This window comes from Pseudophryne corroboree, chromosome 2, assembly GCF_028390025.1.
Source record: "Pseudophryne corroboree isolate aPseCor3 chromosome 2, aPseCor3.hap2, whole genome shotgun sequence".
NCBI classification, from domain to species: Eukaryota; Metazoa; Chordata; class Amphibia; order Anura; family Myobatrachidae; genus Pseudophryne; species Pseudophryne corroboree.
Genome location: NC_086445.1, coordinates 203311873 through 203338690, shown reverse-complemented (window position 1 = coordinate 203338690; position 26818 = coordinate 203311873). Strand labels below are relative to the sequence as shown.

The window sequence follows — 26818 nt, the reverse complement described above, 5'->3', positions numbered from 1 at the left end:
ACCCTCTGGAGCTAATGGTGTCCAGTAGCCTAAGAAGCACAAGCTAGCTGCAAGCAGGTAGGTTTGCTTCTCTCCCCTAAGTCCCACGTAGCAGTGAGTCTGTTGCCAGCAGATCTCACTGAAAATAAAAAACCTAACAAATACTTTCTTTCTAGCAAGCTCAGGAGAGCCCACTAAGAGCACCCAGCTCTGGCCGGGCACAGATTCTAACTGAGGTCTGGAGGAGGGGCATAGAGGGAGGAGCCAGTGCACACCAGATAGTACCTAATCTTTCTTTTAGAGTGCCCAGTCTTCTGCGGAGCCCGTCTATTCCCCATGGTCCTTACGGAGTTCCCAGCATCCACTAGGACGTCAGAGAAATGGGGAGATGTTTAAGTGATTCATTGGCGGACTGGAGGAACTTGGAAGGAGTGCAGGAGAGATGGGGAAAACTGAAAAGTGCAATACTAAGGGCAACAGACCTTTGTATCAAAAGGGTTAGGAAAAGCACCAGGAAAAGGAAGCCAATGTGGTTCACAAAAGAAGTATCAACCAGTGTGAAAGCAAAAAAGATGGCTTTTAGGAAATACAAACAGACTCAAAATAATAATGACAAAGAGGTGTATCTTGACAGACGGAAGGATGCTAAGAAAGTGATCAGACGTGCAAAGGCAGAAACTGAGGAGACAATGGCCCAGTCGGTAGATAAAGGGGGCAAAACTTTTTTTAAGTATATAAATGAAAGGAGAAAATCAAATGGAGGAATAAATAAGATTTTACTTACCGATAAATCTATTTCTCGTAGTCCGTAGTGGATGCTGGGACTCCGTAAGGACCATGGGGAATAGCGGCTCCGCAGGAGACAGGGCACAAGAATAAAAGCTTTAGGATCAGGTGGTGTGCACTGGCTCCTCCCCCTATGACCCTCCTCCAAGCCTCAGTTAGGATACTGTGCCCGGACGAGCGTACATAATAAGGAAGGATATTGAATCCCGGGTAAGACTCATACCAGCCACATCAATCACACCGTACAACTTGTGATCTGAACCCAGTTAACAGTATGATAAACGAAGGAGCCTCTGAAAAGATGGCTCACAACAACAATAACCCGATTTAGTTAACAATAACTATGTACAAGTATTGCAGACAATCCGCACTTGGGATGGGCGCCCAGCATCCACTACGGACTACGAGAAATAGATTTATCGGTAAGTAAAATCTTATTTTCTCTGACGTCCTAGTGGATGCTGGGACTCCGTAAGGACCATGGGGATTATACCAAAGCTCCCAAACGGGCGGGAGAGTGCGGATGACTCTGCAGCACCGAATGAGAGAACTCCAGGTCCTCCTCAGCCAGGGTATCAAGTTTGTAGAATTTAGCAAACGTGTTTGCCCCTGACCAAGTAGCTGCTCGGCAAAGTTGTAAAGCCGAGACCCCTCGGGCAGCCGCCCAAGATGAGCCCACTTTCCTTGTGGAATGGGCTTTCACAGATTTTGGCTGTGGCAGGCCTGCCACAGAATGTGCAAGCTGAATTGTACTACAAATCCAACGAGCAATAGTCTGCTTAGAAGCAGGAGCACCCAGCTTGTTGGGTGCATACAGGATAAACAGCGAGTCAGACTTTCTGACTCCCGCCGTCCTGGAAACATATTTTCAGGGCCCTGACAACGTCAAGTAACTTGGAGTCCTCCAAGTCCCTAGTAGCCGCAGGCACCACAATAGGTTGGTTCATGTGAAAGGCAGAAACCACCTTAGGGAGAAATTGAGGACGAGTCCTCAATTCTGCCCTGTCAGAATGAAAAATTAAGTAAGGGCTTTTATATGATAAAGCCGCCAATTCTGACACACGCCTGGCTGAAGCCAGGGCTAACAGCATCGTCACCTTCCATGTGAGATATTTTAAGTCCACAGTGGTGAGTGGTTCAAACCAATGTGACTTAAGGAACCTCAAAACAACACTGAGATCCCAAGGTGCCACTGGAGGCACAAAAGGAGGTTGTATATGCAGTACCCCTTTTACAAATGTCTGAACTTCAGGTACTGAAGCCAGTTCTTTCTGGAAGAAAATCGACAGGGCCGAAATTTGAACGTTAATGGACCCTAATTTTAGGCCCATAGACAGTCCTGTTTGCAGGAAATGGAGGAAACGACCCAGTTGAAATTCCTCTGTAGGGGCCTTCTTGGCCTCACACCACGCAACATATTTTCGCCAAATGCGGTGATAATGTTTTGCGGTTACATCCTTCCTGGCTTTGACCAGGGTAGGAATGACTTCATCTGGAATGCCTTTTTCCTTCAGGATCCGGCGTTCAACCGCCATGCCGTCAAACGCAGCCGCGGTAAGTCTTGGAACAGACAAGGCCCCTGTTGGAGCAGGTCCTTTCTTAGAGGTAGAGGCCACGGGTCTTCCGTGAGCATCTCTTGAAGTTCCGGGTACCAAGTCCTTCTTGGCCAATCCGGAACCACGAGTATCGTTCTTACTCCTCTCCTTCTTATGATTCTCAGTACTTTTGGTATGAGAGGCAGAGGAGGGAACACATACACTGACTGGTACACCCACGGTGTCACCAGAGCGTCCACCGCTATTGCCTGAGGGTCCCTTGACCTGGCGCAATATCTGTCTAGTTTTTTGTTTAGACGTGACGCCATCATGTCCACCTTTGGTTTTTCCCAACGGTTTACAATCAGGTGGAAGACTTCTGGGTGAAGTCCCCACTCTCCCGGGTGAAGGTCGTGTCTGCTGAGGAAGTCTGCTTCCCAGTTGTCCACTCCCGGAATGAACACTGCTGACAGAGCTATCACATGATTTTCCGCCCAGCGAAGAATCCTTGCAGCTTCTGCCATTGCCCTCCTGCTTCTCGTGCCGCCCTGTCTGTTTACGTGGGCGACTGACGTGATGTTGTCCGATTGGATCAATACCGCCTGACCCTGAAGCAGGGGTTTCGCTTGACTTAGGGCATTGTAAATGGCCCTTAGTTCCAGAATGTTTATATGAAGAGATGTTTCCACGCTTGACCACAAGCCCTGGAAATTTTTTCCCTGTGTGACTGCCCCCCAGCCTCTCAGGCTGGCGTCCGTGGTCACCAGGACCCAATCCTGAATGCCAAATCTGCGGCCCTCTAGTAGATGAGCACTCTGCAGCCACCACAGAAGAGACACCCTTGTCCTTGTCGACAGGGTTATCCGCTGATGCATCTGAAGATGCGATCCGGACCATTTGTCCAGTAGATCCCACTGAAACGTTCTTGCATGGAATCTTCCGAATGGAATCGCTTCGTAAGAAGCCACCATTTTTCCCAGGACCCTCGTGCACTGATGCACTGACACCTGGCCTGGTTTTAGGAGGTTCCTGACTAGCTCGGATAACTCCCTGGCCTTCTCCTCCGGGAGAAACACCTTTTTCTGGACTGTGTCCAGAATCATTCCTAGGAACAGTAGACGTGTCGTTGGAATCAGCTGCGATTTTGGAATATTTAGGATCCACCCGTGCTGACGTAACACTACCTGAGATAGTGCTACTCCGACTTCTAACTGTTCCCTGGACCTTGCCCTTATCAGGAGATCGTCCAAGTAAGGGATAATTAAGATGCCTTTTCTTCGAAGAAGAATCATCATTTCGGCCATTACCTTGGTAAAGACCCGAGGTGCCGTGGACAACCCAAACGGCAGCGTCTGAAACTGATAATGACAGTTTTGTACTACAAACCTGAGGTACCCTTGGTGAGACGGGTAGATTGGGACGTGGAGATAAGCATCCTTGATGTCCAGAGACACCATATAGTCCCCTTCTTCCAGGTTTGCTATCACCGCTCTGAGTGATTCCATCTTGAATTTGAACCTCTTTATGTAAGTGTTCAGGGATTTTAGATTTAAAATTGGTCTCACCGAGCCGTCCGGCTTCGGTACCACAAACAGCGTGGAATAATACCCCTTTCCCTGTTGTAGGAGGGGTACCTTGATTATCACCTGCTGGGAATACAGCTTGTGAATGGCTTCCAAAACTGCCTCCCTGTCGGAGGGAGACTTTGGTAGAGCAGACTTCAGGAACCGGCGAGGGGGAAACGCCTCGAATTCCAGTTTGTACCCCTGCGATACCACCTGTAGAATCCAGGGGTCCACTTGCGAGTGAGCCCACTGCGCGTTGAAATTCTTGAGACGGGCCCCCACCATGTCTGAGTCTGCTTGTAAAGCCCCAGCGTCATGCTGAAGACTTGGCAGAAGCAGGGGAGGGCTTCTGCTCCTGGGAAGCGGCTGCATGGTGCAGTCTTTTTCCCCTTCCTCTGCCCCGGGGCAGGAAGGAATGGCCTTTAGCTCGCTTGTACTTATGGGAACGAAAGGACTGAGTTTGAAAAGACGGTGTCTTTTTCTGCTGATGTGAAGTGACCTGGGGTAAAAAGGTGGATTTTCCAGCCGTTGCCGTGGCCACCAGGTCCGATAGACCAGCCCCAAATAACTCCTCCCCTTTATACGGCAATACTTCCATATGTCGTTTGGAATCCGCATCGCCTGACCACTGTCGCGTCCATAACGCTCTTCTGGCAGAAATGGACATAGCACTTACTCTTGATGCCAGGGTGCAAATATCCCTCTGTGCATCACGCATATATAGTAATGCATCCTTCAAATGCTCTATAGTTAACAGTATATTGTCCCTATCCAGGGTATCAATATTTTCAGTCAGGGAATCCGACCACGCGACGCCAGCACTGCACATCCAGGCTGAAGCGATTGCTGGTCGCAGTATAACACCAGTATGTGTGTATATACTTTTAAGAATATTTTCCAGCCTTCTATCTGCTGGTTCTTTGAGGGTGGCCGTATCAGGAGACGGTAACGCTACTTGTTTAGATAAACGTGTGAGCGTCTTATCTACCCTAGGGGGTGTTTCCCAACGTGTCCTAACCTCTAACGGGAAAGGATATAGTGCCAATAATTTTTTAGAAATTAGCAGTTTTTTGTCGGGGGAGACCCACGCTTTATCACACACCTCATTTAACTCATCTGACTCAGGGAAAACTATTGGTAGTTTTTTCACACCCCACATAATACCCTTCTTTGTGGTACTTGTAGTGTCAGAAATGTTCAATGCTTCCTTCATTGCCGTGATCATGTAACGTGTGGCCCTACTGGACATTACGTTTGTCTCCTCACCGTCGACACTAGACTCAGTATCTGTGTCTGGATCTGTGTCGACCCACTGAGGTAACGGGCGTTTTAGGGCCCCTGACGGTGTCTGAGACGCCTGGACAGGCACTAATTGATTTGCCGGCTGTCTCATGTCATCAACCGTTCTTTGCAAAGTGCTGACATTATCACTTAATTCTTTAAATACGATCATCCAGTCAGGTGTCGACTCCCTAGGGGGTGACATCACTAACCCAGGCAATTGCTCCGCCTCCACATCATTTTCCTCCTCATACATGTCGACACACACGTACCGACACACAGCACACACACCGGGAATGCTCTGATAGAGGACAGGACCCCACAAGCCCTTTGGAGAGACAGAGGGAGAGTCTGCCAGCACACACCAAGCGCTATATATATATACAGGGATAACCTTATATAAGTGTTATTCCCTTATAGCTGCTGTTTATATAGTTTTTAGCTGCCAATAGTGCCCCCCTTCTCTTTTTTACCCTGATTCAGTAGCAAGTCTGCAGGGGAGAGTCAGGGAGCCGTCCTTCCAGCGGAGCTGTGAGGGAAAATGGCGCTTGTGTGCTGAGGAGATAGGCTCCGCCCCTTCACGACGTCCTTATCTCCCGCTTTTTCTGTAAAAAATGGCAGGGGTTAAAATACATCCATATAGCCCCAGAGCTATATGTGATGTATTCTTTAGCCAATCTAAGGTATATCATGTTATATTGCGTCTCAGGGCGCTCCCCCCCAGCGCCCTGCACCCTCAGTGACTGGAGTGTGAAGTGTGCTGAGAGCAATGGCGCACAGCTGCGGTGCTGTGCGCTACCTTAGTCTGAAGACAGGATCGTCTTCTGCCGCCGATTTCACCGGACCTCTTCGCTCTTCTGGCTCTGTAAGGGGGCTGGCGGCGCGGCTCCGGGACCCATCCAGGCTGAACCTGTGATCGTCCCTCTGGAGCTAATGTCCAGTAGCCTAAGAAACCCGATCCACTCTGCACGCAGGTGAGTCCGTTTCTTCTCCCCTTAGTCCCACGATGCAGTGAGCCTGTTGCCAGCAGGACTCACTGAAAATAAAAAACCTAAAATATACTTTTATTCTAAGCAGCTCAGGAGAGCCACCTAGCCTGCACCCTTCTCGTTCGGGCACAAACATCTAACTGGGGCTTGGAGGAGGGTCATAGGGGGAGGAGCCAGTGCACACCACCTGATCCTAAAGCTTTTATTCTTGTGCCCTGTCTCCTGCAGAGCCGCTATTCCCCATGGTCCTTACGGAGTCCCAGCATCCACTAGGACGTCAGAGAAATAAGACTTAAGACAGAGAGTGAGAATTTGGTGGAGGGAGACAAGGCAATAGCAGATCACTTAAATAATTATTTTTGCTCAGTATTTACTACAGAAGAAGGGAAGGGGCCCCAGGTATGTTGCAAGGACATTCATAAAAATAAGGTAGATGAAAGTACATTTACAGAGGAGAAGGTCCCAACTGAACTTTCAAAACTAAAAGTGGATAAATCAATGGGGCCAGATGGGATACACCCAAGGATACTAAAAGAGCTAAAAGATGTGCTGGTGGCACCATTAACAGAATTATTTAACCAGTCACTAAATACAGGTGCCATTCCAGAGGACTGGAAAAGAGCAAATGTAGTTCCATTGTACAAAAGTGGAAGCAAGGAAGAAGCAAGTAACTACAGACCAGTGAGCCTTACATTAGTAGTAGGGAAAGTAATGGAAAAACTACTAAAAGAGTTGTGAAATATCTTAAATCAAACAACTTACAGGATCCAAAACAGCATGGATTTACTGGTGGGAGATCATGCCAAACAAATCTTATTGACTTTTTTGACTCTGTGATGAAAATAATAGATCAAGGGGGAGCTGTAGATGTAGCATATCTAGACTTTAGTAAGGCATTTGACACTGTCCCACATCGCAGACTGCTAAATAAACTTGAAAGTGTGGGGGTGGATTACAGAATAGTTAAATGGATAAGAACCTGGTTGCGGGATAGGAAACAGACAGTTGTAGTAAATGGAGTGCAATCTATGGAGGGAAATGTTACCAGTGGAGTACCCCAGGGATCTGTACTCGGACCAGTTCTCTTTAATATCTTTGTTGGTGACATTGCAAATGGTATTGAAGGGAAAGTATGCCTTTTTGCAGATGATACAAAGATATGCAACAGGGTAGACACACCAGGAGGGGTAAAACAAATGATTGATGACCTAGCTAGGCTTGAAAAATGGTCAAGAACATGGCAACTACAGTTAATGCTAAAAAATGCAAAATCATGCACTTGGGTCTCAAAAACCCAAAGGCTAAATATAGTATCAAGGGTACTATAATGGAAACTACTGAGGAGGAAAGGGATTTAGGAGTCACTATTTCAAGTGACTTAAAGGCAGGAAAGCAATGCAACAAAGCAATGAGAAAGGCAAGTCAGATGCTTGGTTTTATAGGGAGAGGAATCAGTAGCAGGAAAAGAGAAGTAATAATGCCACTGTATAGGTCATTGGTGCGGCCTCATCTGGAATACTGTGTCCAGTTCTGGAGACCATATCTCCAGAAGGATATAAATACATTAGAGAGTGTACAAAGAAGGGCAACTAAAATGGTGCATGGCCTACATCACAAAACTTACCCGGAAAGGCTAAAAGATCTTAACATGTATAGTATGGAGGAGAGAAGGAAAAGGGGAGACATGATAGAAAACTTTCAAATATACCAAAGGTTTTAACAAAGTTCAGAAGGGAAACATTTTTCAAAGGAAGAGAAGTATTAGAACTCGAGGACATACACTGAAACTGGAGGGAGGCAGGTTCAGGGGAAATTTAAGGAAAAATTATTTCACAGAAAGGGTAGTGGATAAGTGGAATAGCCTCCCATCAGAGGTGGTAGAGGCTAAGACTGTAGAGCAATTTAAACATGCTTGGGATAGGCATATGAATATCCTTACAAAGAATTAAGGTTCAAAAAGGGTTGCTATTACCTAAAGGATAAAAAAAAAAAATGGGCAGACTAGATGGGCCAAGTGGTTCTTATCTGCCGTCAAATTCTATGTTTCTATGTGTGAATTCTACCACAACTCTGTAGTTGGTGAGCTGGATGGCTTTGCTTCTATGTCATTTCCTCCTTTTTCAGTGCAGCAGCTCTCAGAGTCCTTTATGGAGACTTTATCTGCACCACTTGCTATTACACTACAGCAGATGCTTACTGCAGGGGGTTCTTTTGAGCAACAAATTACTAATAGACTGGTGGAGCTGAGGGATGACCTTACGAATATTCACTGTTTCTTTGGTGGTGATTCCACGGACCTCCGTGAAGATTCAATCTGGGCCACACAGTTACTTTTCCGATGAAGAGGAAGATTGGCGCCGTAACATCCTCCAGTTTGCTGGCAGCCCACGGGAGGGAAAAGCTGTTTGCTATAATATTTATTTGGAAAAGTGGGTTAGTGTAACCGATGGGTGGAGGTTTTTGTTAGAGATGAGCGGGTTCGGATTTAACGCCAGAATTAACGCCAGTTCGGTTTTATCTGGATTTTTTTCTATTGGCTATCCAAAACACGTGACACCCGTGAGCCAATAAGATGCCGTTTTGAGAACCGAGTAAATCCGAGTAAAACCGAGTAAAACCGAACCCGCTCATCTCTAGTTTTTGTCAGCTGCTACTTGTTCCTATACATTTATTGACAAAGCTGTGTGTGATGGCTGACGGCCTAATTTATCCTTCTACGAAATGTCAATCGGCTGGATTACTTTGTTCCAGGGTGGACTCATCCTCCGAACTGATTTTGCTCACCTTAGGACTGGGAACCATTTCACTGGTTGCTGAGGCCCTTATTGCGATCTATGTTGTTTTTTCTTTTGGTACAGGTTAGGTATCCCATATCCAAAATCCCCCATTTTTGGGTCCCCTACTGAGATAACAGCATATATATAATATATTATGTGTGTGTGTGTGTGTGTGTGTATGTATATATATATATATATATATATAGATATATATATAGATAGATATATATATAATATATACATATAAATATGTGATATTATCTCAGTAGGGGAAGCAAAGATGTGTGATTTTGAATTTTGGATAAAGGATACTCAACCTGTATACTGATTTTCTTTAGCTACTGCGTAATTTCATATTGCGTGTACATCCTTTCACAGCGCCAGTTTTCTTATTCTGCTATTCTTGTGCTCATTCTAGATAATTATTTGCATACAACCAATTATTTTCCAGGAGAATTCTGCTCTAATGTTTAAGGCCATTTATTTAGTGTTATTGTCGCTTATATAGATATTAGTCTGTTTTTCAGCTCAGTGTAGCTAAACCTATTTGCATTTTTCACAATTTTATGGGAGCAGCTTGCCATAGTTTGTGGTCATTTATTTTAATGCCACAGCCACTTACATTTATACAAAGTCTGTTGTATACGCTCAGTTATCTTGATAGTTATATTGTCTGGTCTTCAAGCTCAGCTACTGTATCTCAAGATTTGCATACAACTTTACTATTCTGCGGGTGTAACCGGCTCCATTTAGTTTATGACCATTTATTCTAGTTGACCCTGTCAAATATACAGTATACTTATGCTGTGTTATGCATTTGTGGGGAGGAGAGACGTTAGGCATTTAGGTGTAGTGTAGTTAGGGACAGGGATCTTATGGGGATCCAGATATGCCTAGGTTAGGTTATACAGGGTGGGGAGTTCTTGGGAGGTTTGCTTCAGGTATCGTTATTTTGTTGTGTATTTGTTTTGTTTGTAGGTTAGGGCTAGGGTATGTGGAGTAGGGGGGGGCAATGTGAGGTTTTTTGTTTTGATATTATAATGGATGTAAGTTTTTTATATTTTCATTGATGGTATGTCACCTATGCCCCATTATTAATCTGGTTCTCTCGTGTGTACACCCGAATGGCGCATTTGGGTGGCGATTAAGTTATCCGTGCTTGATACGGGGTATTTTGTATGTTTTTCTTTTTTAATATAGCCTGCTATTTTTCCATTTCTCATATCAGATGGCTTGGTGGCTGATCTTTATTTTGTCAGTTATACACAGTTTTCTCAAGGCCTCCTGTGTTATTCCTCGTGTTTGCCGTATAATACCTATGCCTGTTAAATGTATGGGTGTACTTCTTTAAATTTACAATAAAAATTACACAATAAAAAAAACAAAAACACAACAGTGAAGGAAAACACACAAAACAAATAGAAAACTCTACGTACCGCATGAATACAACAATGTTGTGCACTTTCACCGACTGCAAGGTGCAGAAGTTACTGAAACAGAACAGAGTACACTTACCAATAGATCTACACAAAACAGAATTGAAACAGCAAATGAAAAAAGGTAACATTTGAATTTCAAATATAAACCAGACACTTAAAAGTATCACTTTATCCTCATGTTAAACTTCTTTGAAGTTTACTTAACGAAATGTAAGAACTTCGAGATTACTAAAAACACAACAATTTATCTGTCCTTTTTACCTACAGAAAGTTGTTAAATGTAACCTGGGCTGTATCAATTATCAATCTAATTAAACGGTGCTAATGATGTAGTAACTTCAGTAAACCATTAATGATGTTTCAATAAGCATTGGGCCTGAATCAGGTCCAGACTCATCCAGCACATTGGACACAAACTACCGATGTTCGGTACTTTGAGCATGTGTCGGACCCATACTGCACATGTGCAGTATGGGTCCTGCGTCATCGGACGCACTATTGCTGCAGATGTCAAGAGATTGACAGTCTGCAGCCTTTTGGGGGCAGCGATGGCAGCTATTTCACAAAAGGCAGGCATGTCGCCTCTTTGTGGGAATGCCGAGGACAGGGTCTCAGTCTTCTGAAGGAGATCTCCTGGCCTCTTGGAAGAAGTTGCCGCTACTGGGATGCGTGAACCCATGTGTCACATAGCCAGCCTTTGGAGTCACAAGTGATACAATGCTGCAACTCAATGAGACATGCAAGCAGGAGGTGCCTCTCCAACCACATCTGAACCATGCCCATTGTATATACATTTTTCAAACTTTGTTTCTTATCAGCCGTCTTTTTACAGCTTCAATTCTTCTTCCAGAATATTTATTTGTGAGCTTAGTGGGATGCTTATTCCTGTAATAGCCCTTTCACACTGACGGCAATATCCCGGGTTATTTCATGTGAACACGAGGCAACTCGGGATATTGTGCAATGTGAAAGCACCCAGTTGAAATAATCCAGGTCCAGCGACCCGGCATTTCAACTCGGGTATCAACCAGGGTTGAACACGAGTACAGCCCAGGTCATGATGCAGTGTGTACGGGTAAGCTGGGTTGATTTGACCTGGGATCTATTCACAGCAATGGAACAGCCAGTACCTGGAGATGATTTCATTTCCAAGTGCCGCCTTGGCACGTGACCACGGTGACGTCATTGACCTGGCAATAAGCCAGGTCAGGCTGCCAGTATGAAAGGGGTCTCAGCCAGGTCGAACCTGGGTTGGACCACTGTGCAAAATCCGGCCTGGCAATGCGGTGTGAAAGGGGTATTAGGGTATTCTTCCACCAAGAAGGACCCAAGAAACACAGCCCACAGCCAATTTTTAAATTGAATCATGACTGTAAATAGTATTACTAATCAGGCACCCCATGCTATCTTACACCCCTGAAGAAGTTGATGATATGTCAAAATGCGGTGGTTCATATGGGCGTCTGATTCATGCACCCAATACAGAAATTTGTAAGGAAAAATCGCATCACGAAAGGGTTCCCAATGGACTTATAACATCTCAGGGTGTTGCACAAGTTCAGTACTATATTAAAGTATGTTAACTAAGATTATTCAAACTTGTTTTAAAAGTGGCATTAAACAATTGGTATATTATTCAATCATTGGCTGTGGGCGATGTTTCTTGGGTTCATTCGGCAGGAAGATACCCTTACAGTAATAAGCATCCCACTAAGCTCACAAATAGACATTGCGGAAGAAGGATTGAAGCTGTAAAGAGACTACGTCTACATTGGAAAAGATATTCCAATAAAAAAAATAATAATAATAAAAAAAAATTAAAGTTATAAAAATGTACGCAGTGGCTAGGTTGACACACCCATTATGTCGACATGAAAAAAGGTGGGTGTCGACCTAAGTGGTGTCGACCCAGAGTCCGGATACCGTGGGACCGTACTATACCAGAGTTATACCTGTTACAAATCTTTAGTAGCAGTTCAGAAACATACTGCAGCATAATTTCTACAGTCTCTGTTTCCTTCTGCATTACTATTTGTAATTAGCATCCTGATCAGTGTTTTAGCAATAATATTTCCTCTGGGTACAATACTCACTATAAATAAGATAAGGTTCCACCCAACTCCAACTTCACTGTGAAATTCACCTAAAAACATACAGATTGCCATTAAGTTCTGCACATTGATTACCAATTATATAGTTTTCAGTGTATAATAGCTTGCAGGATGTGTATAATAACTTGCACCTTTATCAAAGCAGTATAAAGAAGAAACAAAATGTGTAAACATGGGTATAATAATTCTCGCCTAGGGGTCTGCTTTGCCAATGAAGAACAGTTTTCTAACTCCAGTGCTCAGAGACCGCTAACAGTGCATGTTTTCCAGATCTCCTAGTGGTTGCACAGGTGTATCCTTTACTGGCTGACATTTTTATTACACTGTTTTACCCGGCAGCCACCACTACATGGCGCCCGGCAGATCAATTCCAGTGTTGCTTCTGGCGCGATTAGCCGCAGGGAGAATTTAGCTCGCAGCCCCCTGAGCTTGCGAACAGAAATGTGTGAATCGTGACCCAAATTGCACTTTATGTCATGCCCAGCACTTTATTTGGGTTTAGCAGTTTTACACGGGTAAACCCGACACTTTTTGGCGTGATCAGCTCAACAACAAACATTTGAATATCACCCCCCAATCTTCTGCCACTTTAAACGGGAGATTGGGCATGATAAAACAATTAAATTGCCCCCTTGAAGTTTAATGAAAATCCTATTAACCATGGTGGATGTCCCATTAGATGGTAATGGGGATGATCACACATTCAGCACCTATCACAAACCTGTCATTTTCATCTCAAAAATATTTCCAGGATCAGACCCTTTCTCACCCAGGATGCCACTAAGGGTGACATGTACTAAGCAGTGATAAAAGTGGAGAAATGAGCCAGTGGAGAAGCTGCCCATGGCAACCAATCAGCTGCTCTGTATACTTTTATAGTATGCAAATTATAAATGTTACGTCAATGCTGATTGGTTGCCATGGGCAACTTATCCACTGGCTCACTTCTTCACTTTTATCACTGCTTAGTACATGTCCCCCTAAGTCCCTCATCCACTCACTGGTCATCTCCGGACTGGACTACTGTAACCTTTTCCTGACTGGCATCCCCAACACATACTTCTCTCCACTCCAATATATCCTCAATGCTGCTGCCCGGAACATCTTCCTCACCAAACGCACTACATCCACCTCCCCTCTCTTACTAGCCCTTCACTGGCTCCCTTCAGAATCCATTTCAAGCTTCTCACACTACCTTACAAAGCCCTCACCCACTCCTCTACCAGTTACATCTCTGACCTTATCTCCCTTTACACTCCCGCCCGTCCTTCGCTCTGCTAATGCACTCCACCTCTCCTGCCGTCTGATTACCTCCTCCCAATCCTACCTCCAAGATTTTTCATGTGCTGCTCCCTTTTTCTGGAATTCTCTACCTCTCCCCCTCAGACTCTCTACAAAACGTCAAACAGGCTCTCAAGACCCACTTCTTCACCAAACCCAGCCGTCTCTCATCCTAAGCCTTCTGTGGCCCATGCTCACTTTCTATCCCATCTGTGTCACCCCTGTTTGTGTGCCCCTCCCCTTTAGAATGTAAGCTCTCACGAGCAGGGTACTCTTCCCTCATGTGCTTTTATGTCTCTTACTTTATCTTCTTTTCAATACTCCCTTTGATGGTACCAAATCACTCGGTTTTCTGCCACCCTGATAAATGCGGTTTACTGACGCAGCTATGTTTATATACCCTCTACTTGTCCTATATTGTATTGATCTGTAAGTCACTGTCTTCTCGTTTTGCTTGTTTACTCTGTAAGTGGGCGCTGCTGAGCCCATGTGGCGCCATATAAATAAGTAATACTAATAATAATAATCACTGATTGGGCAGCACAGTGGTTAGCACTGCTGCCTCACAGTGCTGGGGTCATTGGTTTGATTTCAACAGGTGGCCGTATATGTGCGCAGTCTGCATTTTCAGTAGCTTTACAATCGATGTGGGTGTTTGTATTTCATTACATTTTAGTTAGAGAAATATTAGTCACATTTACTAATACTACACACAGAACAATATCCTCTCTTGTATATATGACACTTATCACAACACTGTAATGTGTACAAGTAGGGTAATGAGACTTCAGCATTTACTACTAGCACTACCAAGTCCCATCTATATTACTCATATATACCTGGCAGACATACTGGAGCTTCTGCGGAGGACATATCTTGAGATACATTCAACTCCATACTGTCTGGAACAAAATCTTCTTGTATATGTACAAGGCACAAAAAGGGGCTTATTGTTCGTCTGGTCGTGGATGCCTGCTTACTACATTATAGTAATGCCAGAATCTGCCTGTACAGTAAATATCCATGTGACTGCATTGGGGAAGCTTATCCAACCCAGTGCTCTTACATCCGCAGCTGTATCATTAGGATCTGAATTTACACCAGCCCCATGTAGGGTTCAAAAAATCTGGCTGAAACAGACGTCTCATATCTGCGCGCATGTAGCGAATGATTCTGGAAGTCATTCGACACGCCCACAAGAACGGAAAGTTCTGTGCAATCGCATTGTTGGTGCCCAGTTTCTGCCCCGAGACACCCTTTCCATTAATAGTGTGGCCCATCAATGGAAGGCTCAATCTGTAGGCACTAGCGATTTCCGTCCGTGTGTGGATACCTTATCCAGCACGTGCAGAGAAGCAGACTACTGAAAACCACAGAATCTGTGTGGATTGCGACTTGTGTGGGGCTCAGCCCCAATATGTGCAGCTGGACCTGCTGAGAATGGAGAGTATCTCTATGGTCAATATGTTTCACTGTTATTCTGAAAAGAACCCTTCTGCCCATATAATGATTATTTCCTTAGCCACTATAAGAACTAAGTTATTTTAATAAGTGTTGTGGCTGTTCTAAGTTACAGCATTAACAGCTGGTGCTAGGGTCTGGATATATATAGCAGCTATTAAGTCGTCTGTGATAAAGGTTGGAATAATACATTTGGCCACAGTGCTTCCTTGTTACACATCCAGCAAGTCCGTCCTATTTAGTGTAACATATTGTGTAATGAAAAAGTTTAGGAGTAATAAAAAGAAAAGTTAATGTTTACAGATTAATCTCTGTGTTGGTATTCTATTACTACCAACCACTGCCCCCCTGACACTCTCTTCCTGTGAGCATCTAACAAACATTTATCAACGATTAGGGGCATATTCAATTAGCTGCGGGGTTTGTCAGTTACAGTAATTACTGCACACCGTGGGGATTGGCTATTCAATTAAGAAGCCTTCTCTTTGCACCTAAAATCAGGGATTACCAAACAGAAACTCACCGATTCCTCATAAACAATGGGTTTTCCCCACACGTGAACCCCTCATTGTGACTTTCTCACATGGCATTTCCTCGCAGCTCTCAAAGCCGGAAAGAAAAGCACACCCTTGGGGGTTATCGCACGGTAGGGAAAATGCGTTTCTTATTAAGGGCACATAATAATTAAGAAGTACTACTTCCCCTATGTAAAATAAACACCTTGGGCTGTTGGGTCAGGCGCAAGCAGGTTTATGACAATACCGTATCATGGAGAAAAGACACCTGCAATGATCTCTGAGAAGTCATTAACAAACTTCTCATAAGTGAGTATCCCAGAAAATTCAGCTGAAGGTAACTACAAGATGTCCTCAGGAATTGCAAATAACCCAAACACTTCATTCCACATCCCTGGAGTGCAGTGCTTGAGGTTAGATAGCATCCATCTCTGTAAAATTACTAAAAGAATATTTTGCATTCATTTTATTCGGAACATATAAACAAATTCAGCACTTATGCAATATTAAAAAATGGTGAAAACAAACATAACAATAAATGCTCATCAAGCAGTGACCCAGGGATTTGCTCACAGGATTAGGACTCCTTGAATTAAACTTGGACTTATCTGTATGTTAGAAAAGCTCTCCCCTATAATATATCCATGAATGTGCCTATAAATCTATGCTACTCCAGTCACGTACCAACCAAGCTGTCTTACATGTGCAATAAGCATTATTGGGACCTTGGCAAATGTCTTTGAGGAAGCAGACAAATAAAAAGGAAATGACTTGAACTGAAAAAGTGCTGATTGTAGACTGCAAACATCAGACTTCTGGAGTGACTGTTTCATTGGTATGTGAATATGTGCATCCATGAGATCTACTGTACTCAGAAAATTCCCCACCTCCATAGCTGATAGATTCCATCTTGAAATACATTGTGTAAATGTGTTTGTTGAGGGTCCTTTGACAAACATGAACTATGACAATGACGTGCGGACATTTCTAGGATGTCCTTTACAGATGCCATTTCAAGTGTGTGTATCTCCCACCTTTTCTCCTTAGAATAACCTCCTGGCTTCATTGACAGAAAATGCTCAGATGGACCTTTTATTCTTTTGCTGTTGACAAAGTTATATTGAGGTTCCCCCTTGAATCTTGACTTGCTTAACTTCTACAGGTCTATGTATCTGTGCCGCCTATTTGTAGGCCGATTCTGCTCAGCCCACTAGGTAAGTCTTGTGGAAACCAGACTGACTTCGCTTCAAGCTTCTATCCAAAGTTATGCTTACCTTTTTATGGAAGAGATACTAGAAACTGAGTGAATGCCTGCTATGCAGTGGTGTCTCCAGGAAGGTCCTACAGCTGCAACAGATGAAGCCACAGCTCTGGCCTCAAGTCCCATGGAACACATCAAGGATTCACACATATGTTGCTCTTGGAACCATTTTTTTCAAAAGTTTTTTTCACTCCATCTTAAAATATTCTTTTCAAGATCGTAAAGCTTAAAACACACGGTCCTTGAAGTTATTTCCTCAACAAAAGCTTTTAATGCTGTTATAGTTAATGGGCCCGATTCAGAGAGGAAGGCAGAGAACATCGCTGCTGCAGAGATGTTTATATATGCTAATGCAGCAGGAGGTGTCTCAGAGAATAAGATGCCTCCTCACAGCATCTGCAATGCTAGCGTTGCGGCCAAAGACACAGGATCGGATCACCATCATGACCATCGACCGCAACAGTCATGGCCCTCTGCCATCTGAGTAAGCAAGGAAACTGCTCAGCCAGGGCCATGAAATCTGTGCCCGAAGATGCAGACCCTTGGCTCAGCATGCCCACAAAACAGGCCGACATGCCCACATTTTGTTGAACAGTTCTCGCCGTTGTCACGCCCCCAAATGCTGCAGCATGTCAATTATGCTGCGACTAAGGGGGAATTGCAAGCTTAAGGAAGGAGACAGATGCATGTGCAGTACAGATCTGAACACACTTTCAAACGTTCTATCTTCTAGCTTAGATCTTTAAGAACCAACTTACACATCAGTTTTGAGATGGGCGTTGCTACAGGTACAGGCAATATTAGTTCTGGTTATTTATCAAGTGCACAAGTTTCATAACAGGGTGGTATAGTCCACAACTTGGTTCCATTACAGTGGGTGTATGATTTATTCATAGTGTACTAAATTGGTGTCTATCAGAATGTTACCCGTCTAAAGTAATCATATTTTTAATTAACTTACTAGCTGAATACCCATGCTTCGCTACGGGATATCAAGTATTTCCGTGCGTATAACTTTCATTTTAAAGCACTTCCTGGTAAACTAAGACCACCCATCCCCCAGCAAGGCAGCAGCCGGAGGGAGCAGCCCAGAGACAAAGGGGACGTCTGCGGCTGGGAACCTCCTGGGATCACCCCCTTCCCCAAGCTGAACACAGCAGCCAGCGCCGGGTACACCGGCGGGGAGACATCTGCGTTACCCAGGAGCGGTGCCGCGTTGCCGCCCGGTGTCAGTGGCCTGTACAGTGACAGTAGTAGTTATAGCAGTGGCAGCTATGCCAGGGGGTGGTCACAGGGAGCAGCGACCCTAATGTGATTTATCCTCGCTGCCGCTGTGTAGCTGGGGACAGAGCTGCATTGCGCTGCTGCAGATCAGTTGGCTGAAAGCGAGTAGCGGAGCGGAGGGAGGATGTTAAACGTGTAGAGTCTGGACCAGGTGGATCTGTGTGGGAGTGTGTTGATGTGGGTAAGTGTGGAAGCAGCAGCAGCAGGGCTGCCCCATCCCCCACCCCCTGCTGTCATTGTTTTATCACCCACGCCGGGTGTAGTATATGCGGAAGCTGTTCCCCAGGGGTCACTGTGTAATAGGCCCCTGGGCTATATACCTGTCAGTTTGATGCTTATAGAACCAGCATAATTTGACACAAATGTCGGTCATTTTGGACATTTTATTTTTCACACTTTCTCACCCCCCATGCTGATAGCAGCTGAACTTGGACTTAAACGGCATCTAAGTGCCACTATTCATCTCAGCGACCCCGAAAACTATGGATTTTTACATGTCAGCCCCCTCCCACCCGCACCCACAGTATTTTTTTCAAGATTGTAAGTTATATGTGTACCAAGTTTGGTGTAAATTGCTCCAGGCATTCCAGAGTTATGCTGGAGCATGCATACACACATCTCTCTCTCTCTATATATATATATATATATATATATATATATATATATATATATATATATATATATATATATATAGAAATAGAAATAGAAAGAAATTATTGCGCCACGTGTGTTCACCAACGTTAACTAAACCTGAATATGGATAATAACAAACAATAAGATCTGACACTCCCTAAGAATTTAAAAGGGCGTCTGCTTACCCCCAAACAGGGATGGCGGTTCCCTGTATCATAAAATTAAATACAGTTGGGGGGAGGGGGTTTAGCGACCAATGGTGTCTAAAAGAACTCACACTTTAGGTGAATAATTAGAAATATAAAATACAGTTTATTAACGTGTATATTTAAAATGACAAAACTTTTTCTAAAAATGGGATAAAAATTATACACACAGAAATATAATACCAGTTAAAAGTAAATAAATAGTAAAAAGATTCCTTAACTTGGTATGCAGTCACTGCCAGATAGCCCAACGCGTTTCGTCCTTAAGACTTCATCAAGGGGTGTTGGCAGACTGGGACCAGGCTTCTATTTATACCAGTACTAATCTGGTGTCAATTATGACATCACTTCCTGTTAGTACCACATGTTATGTGACAGACTAAAAGCTATTAGTTTACATTAGTGAGTAACATGATTAGATAGTATATAGGTTTCACATGTTAGTTATATGTTTTAGAAACAGGTTTGGAGTTCAGAAAACCGAATAAACTTCTCAGAAGGTGCGCCGATGCGTCTTCCGCCCCACTTCCGGTTTCTTGGCGTCGCGTCACTTCCGCCCCACTTCCGGAAACGGGACCGCGCATGTGCCCGCAATCTCCATTCTTCTAGTAGTAACAAGAGAACTGAGTTGTATGTTCATGATTATCTCAGCGGCGGCCATCTTTGTATAGATTTTTCATTCAGTCTCTCTAAGCGGCGGCCATCTTAGTGGAGATCAGCAAGGTTACTACTAGAAGAATCGGCGCACCTTCTGAGAAGTTTATTCGGTTTTCTGAACTCCAAACCTGTTTCTAAAACATATAACTAACATGTGAAACCTATATACTATCTAATCATGTTACTCACTAATGTAAACTAATAGCTTTTAGTCTGTCACATAACATTATGTGGTACTAACAGGAAGTGATGTCATAATTGACACCAGATTAGTACTGGTATAAATAGAAGCCTGGTCCCAGTCTGCCAACACCCCTTGATGAAGTCTTAAGGACGAAACGCGTTGGGCTATCTGGCAGTGACTACATACCAAGTTAAGGAATCTTTTTACTATTTATTTACTTTTAACTGGTATTATATTTCTGTGTGTATAATTTTTATCCCATTTTTAGAAAAAGTTTTGTCATTTTAAATATACACGTTAATAAACTGTATTTTATATTTCTAATTATTCACCTAAAGTGTGAGTTCTTTTAGACACCATTGGTCGCTAAACCCCCTCCCCCCAACTGTATATATATATATATATATATATATATATATATATATATATATGTTTAAGGGAACAGCTACCCTATGCATGTGAGGGGACACAATATTCACTGGGGGTGGTATAATGTCCTAAGTAATGAGATTTAAAAGATGACATTGATCACTAGGGGCCCATGCAAAAATGTGTATAGATTACACTGCGGGTGGGGAGGGGGTGTAATACTAATGCAGAGCAATTGCCACTGTGGGAGGGAAGTCATTTTACAATGGGACCCTGTGGACACTGGGTGGAGTGGTGTGGACCCCCCCTCCGTGGCATAATTTTTTTCAATTGCATATTTTGATTCACTTTAAAAAAGAAATAAAAAAAATGACCATGAAGTGGTTAAGTATGTGGTGCTTACAATATGTTAAACTTGCAATTTACAAAGTCCCACTAACCTCAGTACTGAGTGCGATCTCAGCTGGAACACCTGTGTGTAGATCTTCACACACTAAAGAATCTTTGTTGCCCACGGCAGACATGGCACTGCACATAATTAGTGTTCACTCTAGGAATTTTTTAGGGCAGGGTGCTGATCACGGGTAGGGCACATTTTTCATTCGGGAGGGCACATTTTTCGTTCGGGAGGGCACATTTTTCGTTCGGGAGGGCACATTTTTCAGTTAGAAGGGCAAAATTAGGTACATACTATAATGCTTGGTCCTCCCATTCCCACATGATAAAGAATGGGCAGTGCGCGCCAAAGGCGAAAATTTAGGGGCGTTGTTTTTCGTGGGGTTAGGGGCATGGCCACATAATAGTGGCAATTCACATTACACCACACAATAGTGCAGCTAATACACACTGCACCAGGTAGAACCTCCTATACACACTGCGACAGGTAGAGCACGTTATACATATTGCGCCAGGCAGAGCACATTCTACACTTTGCGCCAGGCAGAGCACTGAGACACACTGCGCCAGGTAGAGAGCACTGAGACACACTGCACCAGGTAGAGAGCACTGAGACACACTGCACCAGGTAGAGAGCACTGAGACACACTGCACCAGGTAGAGAGCACTGAGACACACTGCACCAGGTAGAGAGCACCGAGAAACACTGCACCAGGTAGAGAGCACCGAGAAACATTGCACCAGGTAGAGAGCACCGATAAACATTGCACCAGGTAGAGAGCACCGAGAAACATTGCACCAGGTAGAGAGCACCGAGAAACATTGCACCAGGTAGAGAGCACCGAGAAACATTGCACCAGGTACAGAGCACCGAGAAACATTGCACCAGGTACAGAGCACCGAGAAACATTGCACCAGGTAGAGAGCACCGAGAAACATTGCACCAGGTAGAGAGCACCGAGAAACATTGCACCAGGTAGAGAGCACCGAGAAACATTGCACCAGGTAGAGAGCACCGAGAAACATTGCACCAGGTACAGAGCACCGAGAAACATTGCACCAGGTACAGAGCACCGAGAAACATTGCACCAGGTAGAGAGCACCGAGAAACATTGCACCAGGTAGAGAGCACCGAGAAACATTGCACCAGGTAGAGAGCACTGAGAAACATTGCACCAGGTAGAGAGCAGCGAGAAACATTGCACCAGGTAGAGAGCACTGAGAAACATTGCACCAGGTAGAAAGCACTGAGACACATTGGAGGAGGAGGGGGGGGGGGGGGGTAGATGGTTCCGCACACACATAAGACAAGGGGTAGTGGGGCCACACACAGGGGGTTGGGGGGGCAGGAGGGCACAAGGTGTCACACACACGGGGGGGGGGGGGGGGGGGGGCGCACAAACCAGGGTGAGGGGGGTAAAGTGTGCCACACACAAAGGCTGGGGGTAAATGGGGTCACATGCAGGGGGTGGGGGCAGGATATGGCAATGCATTAAAATACATGTTCATTATTATGTGTATCTACTTACTCACACTCTGGCAGCTGAGGGTCACACTCCGGTAGATGGGTACGCTGGCCAGTGGCACTGGCTGGTGGGGGTTGCCCGCGGGTGTCTGGCCATGCACACAGAGAGGAGGGAGGGCTGGGTTTGCCTCGGCGGGAGAGGCAAACCCAGCCCTCCTGTCTCTCGCAGAGGAGGGGAGATGCGGCGGCTGACAACTAAGGACGGACGAGGTGGGCGGGCGGGACGGACGAGGTGGGCGGGACAGATGGGGCAGGACAGACGGGGCGGGCCGCGGAGGTCTCTGTCTCTCATGCAGGGAGACAGTGTGACTGTGATTAAGCACACTGGATTACTGCAGTAATGTGTCCGGTGGCTTGGCGGGGTCCGGCGGGCAGCAAAGTGCGGGGCGGGAGGGCGCACACAAATGGGCAGGGCGCATTCAGGTGTCTAAAAAAGGGGCAGGGCGCAGCGCCCTGTGAAAGACACCTAGAGTGAACACTAATAATGTAATACAATAAAGCCATGTAACCTACCAGTTTCTCGCCAAGTGGCTGAATAACGGAGACATTGTTCTGCTGCTGGGTTCCAATGACAGTGTTCATGTACTGTACTTGGCTAATCAGGCTGTCTACGGATACGGAATAGAAATTCGAATTGGTCATCTGTAGTGTGCTCTGCAAACAGAAAAACAGCACATATGTAACAACATACTGCTGGCTCTCACGTGGTATATACACACACGCAGCTCTAAGTAACACATTTCAAATATTCAAACTATTCTAGTGGTTAACTTTTAGAGTAGAAATAAATATATTGACAATAATTCTGGTTGTCCTAGTGGTATTACTGTCAAACTGACATGGGTTCTCCATCTAAAATAAAACTATGGGCCCGATACAGAGATGTACGCAAACACGCTTTCTCTGCAGCTGAGCGATTATCGGTTGCTCTGCACATTCGCCACATTGGTCTTAAGCCAGCGGTCATAGAGGAGATTTATTTGTAAAGTGATTGAAAGTCAGGGACCACTTGGGGGAGTTTATGGGGGTGTGTTGCAACCGGTTTGGAGGGCTTAATGCTTGTGACTGGGAACCCATATTGTGTAAATGTCTCCGGAGACTTACTTTCAACGGCCAAAAGGCAACTCATAAAAATAAGAATTTACTTACCGATAATTCTATTTCTCGGAGTCCGTAGTGGATGCTGGGGTTCCTGAAAGGACCATGGGGAATAGCAGCTCCGCAGGAGACAGGGCACAAAAGTTAAGCTTTAGGATCAGGTGGTGTGCACTGGCTCCTCCCCCTATGACCCTCCTCCAAGCCTCAGTTAGGATACTGTGCCCGGACGAGCGTACATAATAAGGAAGGATTTTGAATCCCGGGTAAGACTCATACCAGCCACACCAATCACACTGTACAACCTGTGATCTGAACCCAGTTAACAGTATGAAAACAGAGGAGCCTCTGAAAGATGGCTCACTACAACAATAACCCGATTTAGTTAACAATAACTATGTACAAGTATTGCAGATAATCCGCACTTGGGATGGGCGCCCAGCATCCACTACGGACTCCGAGAAATAGAATTATCGGTAAGTAAATTCTTATTTTCTCTATCGTCCTAGTGGATGCTGGGGTTCCTGAAAGGACCATGGGGATTATACCAAAGCTCCCAAACGGGCGGGAGAGTGCGGATGACTCTGCAGCACCGAATGAGAGAACTCCAGGTCCTCCTTAGCCAGGGTATCAAATTTGTAGGATTTTACAAACGTGTTCTCCCCCGACCACGTAGCCGCTCGGCAAAGTTGTAAAGCCGAGACCCCTCGGGCAGCCGCCCAAGATGAGCCCACCTTCCTTGTGGAATGGGCATTTACATATTTTTGGCTGTGGCAAGCCTGCCACAGAATGTGCAAGCTGAATTGTACTACAAATCCAACGAGCAATAGTCTGCTTAAAAGCAGGGGCACCCAGCTTGTTGGGTGCATACAGGATAAAACAGCAAGTCAGATTTCCTGACTCCAGCCGACCTGGAAAACTATATTTTCAGGGCCCTGACAACATCCAGCAACTTGGAGTCCTCCAAGTCCCTAGTAGCCGCAGGTACCACAATAAGCTGGTTCAGGTGCAACGCTGACACCACCTTAGGGATAAACTGGGGACGAGTCCGCAGCTTTGCTCTGTCCGAATGGACAATCAGATATGGCTTTGTGAGACAAAGCCGCCAATTTTGACACTCGCCTGGCCGAGGCCAGGGCCAACATCATGGTCACTTTCCATGTGAGATATATCAAATCCACAGATTTGAGTGGTTTAAACCAATGTGATTTTTGGAATCCCCAAAACTACGTTGAGATCCCCCAGTGCCACTGGAGACATCAAAAGGGGTTGTATATGCAGTACTCCCTTAACAAACTTCTGGACTTCAGGAACTGAAGCCAATTCTTTCTGGAAGAAAATCGACAGGCCGAAATTTGAACCTTAATGGACCCCAATTTGAGGCCCATAGACACTCCTGTTTGCAGGAAATATAGGAATTAACCTAGTTGAAATTCTTCCGTGGAGCCTTCCTGGCCTCACACCATGGAACATATTTTCACCTAAACTGTGATAATGTTGTGCGGTCACCTCCTTCCTGGCTCTGACCAGGGTAGGGATGACCTCTTCCGGAATGCCTTTTTCCCTTAGGATCCGGCGTTCACCCGCCCCTGCGTCAACGCAGCTGCGGTAAGTCTTGGAACAGACATGATTCTTGCTGAATCAAGACCCTTCTTATCTCTTGAAGTTCCGGTTACCAAGTCCTTCTTGGCCAAACCGGAGCCACGAGTATAATTCTTACTCCTCTCCTTCCTATAATTCTCAATACCCTGGGTATGAGAGGCAGAGGAGGGAACACATACTCGACTGGTACACCCACGGTGTTACCAGAGCGACCCAGCTATTGCCTGAGGGTCTCTTGACCTGGCGCTTCAGGTGAGACGCCATCTTATGACCACCTTTGGTCTTTCCCAACGGTTTACAATCATGTGGAAACTTCCAGATGAAGTTCCCACTTTTCCGAGTGGAATTCATTCCTGCTGAGGAAATTCAGTTTTCCACTCCCGGAATGAACACTGCTGACAGTGTTATCACATGATTTTTCGCTCAGCGAAAAGTTCTTGCTGTCATTGCCCTCCTGCTTCTTGTGCCGCCCCGTCTGTTTACGTGGGCGACTGCCATGATGATGTCCGACCAGATCAGCACCGACTGACTTTGAAGCAGAGGTCTTCCTAGGCTCAGAGCATTGTAAATTGCTCTTAGCTCCAGTATATTCATGTGGAGAAACAGTCTCCAGACTTGACCACACTCCTTGGAAATTTCTTCCCTGTGTGACTGCTTCCCAGCCTCTCAGGCTGGCATCCGTGGTCACCAGAACACAGTCCTGAATGCTGAATGTGCTGTCCTCTAGAAGATGAGCACTCTGCAGCCCCCACAGAAGAGACACCCTTGTCCTTGGAGACAGGATTATCTGCTGATGCATCTGAAGATGCGATCCGGACCATTCGTCCAGCAAATCCCCCTGAAAATTTTTTGCGTGAGATCTGCCGAATGGAATTGCTTCGTAAGAAGCCACCATTTTTCCCAGGACTCCTGTGCATTGATGCACTGATACTTGGCCTGGTTTTAGGAGGTCTCTGACTAGTTCGGATAGCTCCCTGGCTTTCTCCTCCAGGAGAAATACCTTTTTCTGGACTATGCCCAGAATCATTCCTAGGAACAGCAGACGTATCGTCGGAAAAACGCTGCGATTTTTTGAATATTTAGAATCCACTCGTGCTGTCGTAGAACTACTTTAGATAGTGCTATTCCGACCTCCAACTGTTCTCTGGACCTTTCCCTTTTCAGGATATCGTCCAAGTAAGGGATAATTAAGATGCCCTTTTCTTTTGAAGCGAGTCATCTTTTCGGCCATTACCTTGGTAAAGGCCCGGGGTGCCGTGGATAATTCAACGGCAGCGTCAGAAACTGATATTGACAGTTCTGTACCACGAACCATAGGTACCCTTGTTGAGAAGGGCAAATTTGGACATGTAGGTAATCCTTGATGTCCAGGGACACCATATAGTCCCCTTTTTTCCGGTTCGCTATCACTGTTCTGAGTGACTCCATCTTGATTTGAACCTTTGTATGTAAGTGTTCAAAGATTTCAGATTTAGAATATGTCTCACCAAGCCGTCTGGCTTCAGTACCACAATATAGTGTGGAAGACTAATACCCTTTTCCTTGATTGTAGGAGGGGTACTTTGATTATCACCTGCTGGAAATACAGCTTGTGAATTTTTTCCCAATACTGCCTCCCTGTCGGAGGGAGCCTTTGGTAAAGCAGACTTCAGGAACCTGCGAGGAAAAAATGTCTCGAATCTCCAAACTGTACCCCTGGGATAATACTTTGTACGATCTAGGGGTCAACTTGCGAGTGATCCCACTGCACGCTGAGACTCTTGAGACGACCCCCCACCTCACCTGAGTCAGCTTGCACGGCCCCAGCGTCCTGCTGAGGACTTGGCAGACTCGGTGGAGGGCTTCTGTTCCTGGAAAGGGGCTGCCTTCTGCAGTCTACTTCCCTTT

At 45.1% G+C, this 26818-nt stretch overlaps 1 protein-coding gene across 1 annotated transcript in view; it reads right to left on the bottom strand.

The window, feature by feature from the left end:
• The window catches only part of TMEM106C (transmembrane protein 106C), a 59738-nt gene that overhangs the window by 17027 nt on the left and 15893 nt on the right, over window positions 1–26818 (bottom strand). Inside the window, exons 5-7 of the mRNA XM_063952233.1 lie at window positions 22748–22888; window positions 12445–12494; window positions 10349–10402 (exon numbers count right to left, since the gene is read on the bottom strand). Of these exons, the coding sequence (XP_063808303.1) occupies window positions 10349–10402; window positions 12445–12494; window positions 22748–22888 (245 nt within the window). The remainder of the gene's footprint in view (window positions 1–10348; window positions 10403–12444; window positions 12495–22747; window positions 22889–26818) is intronic.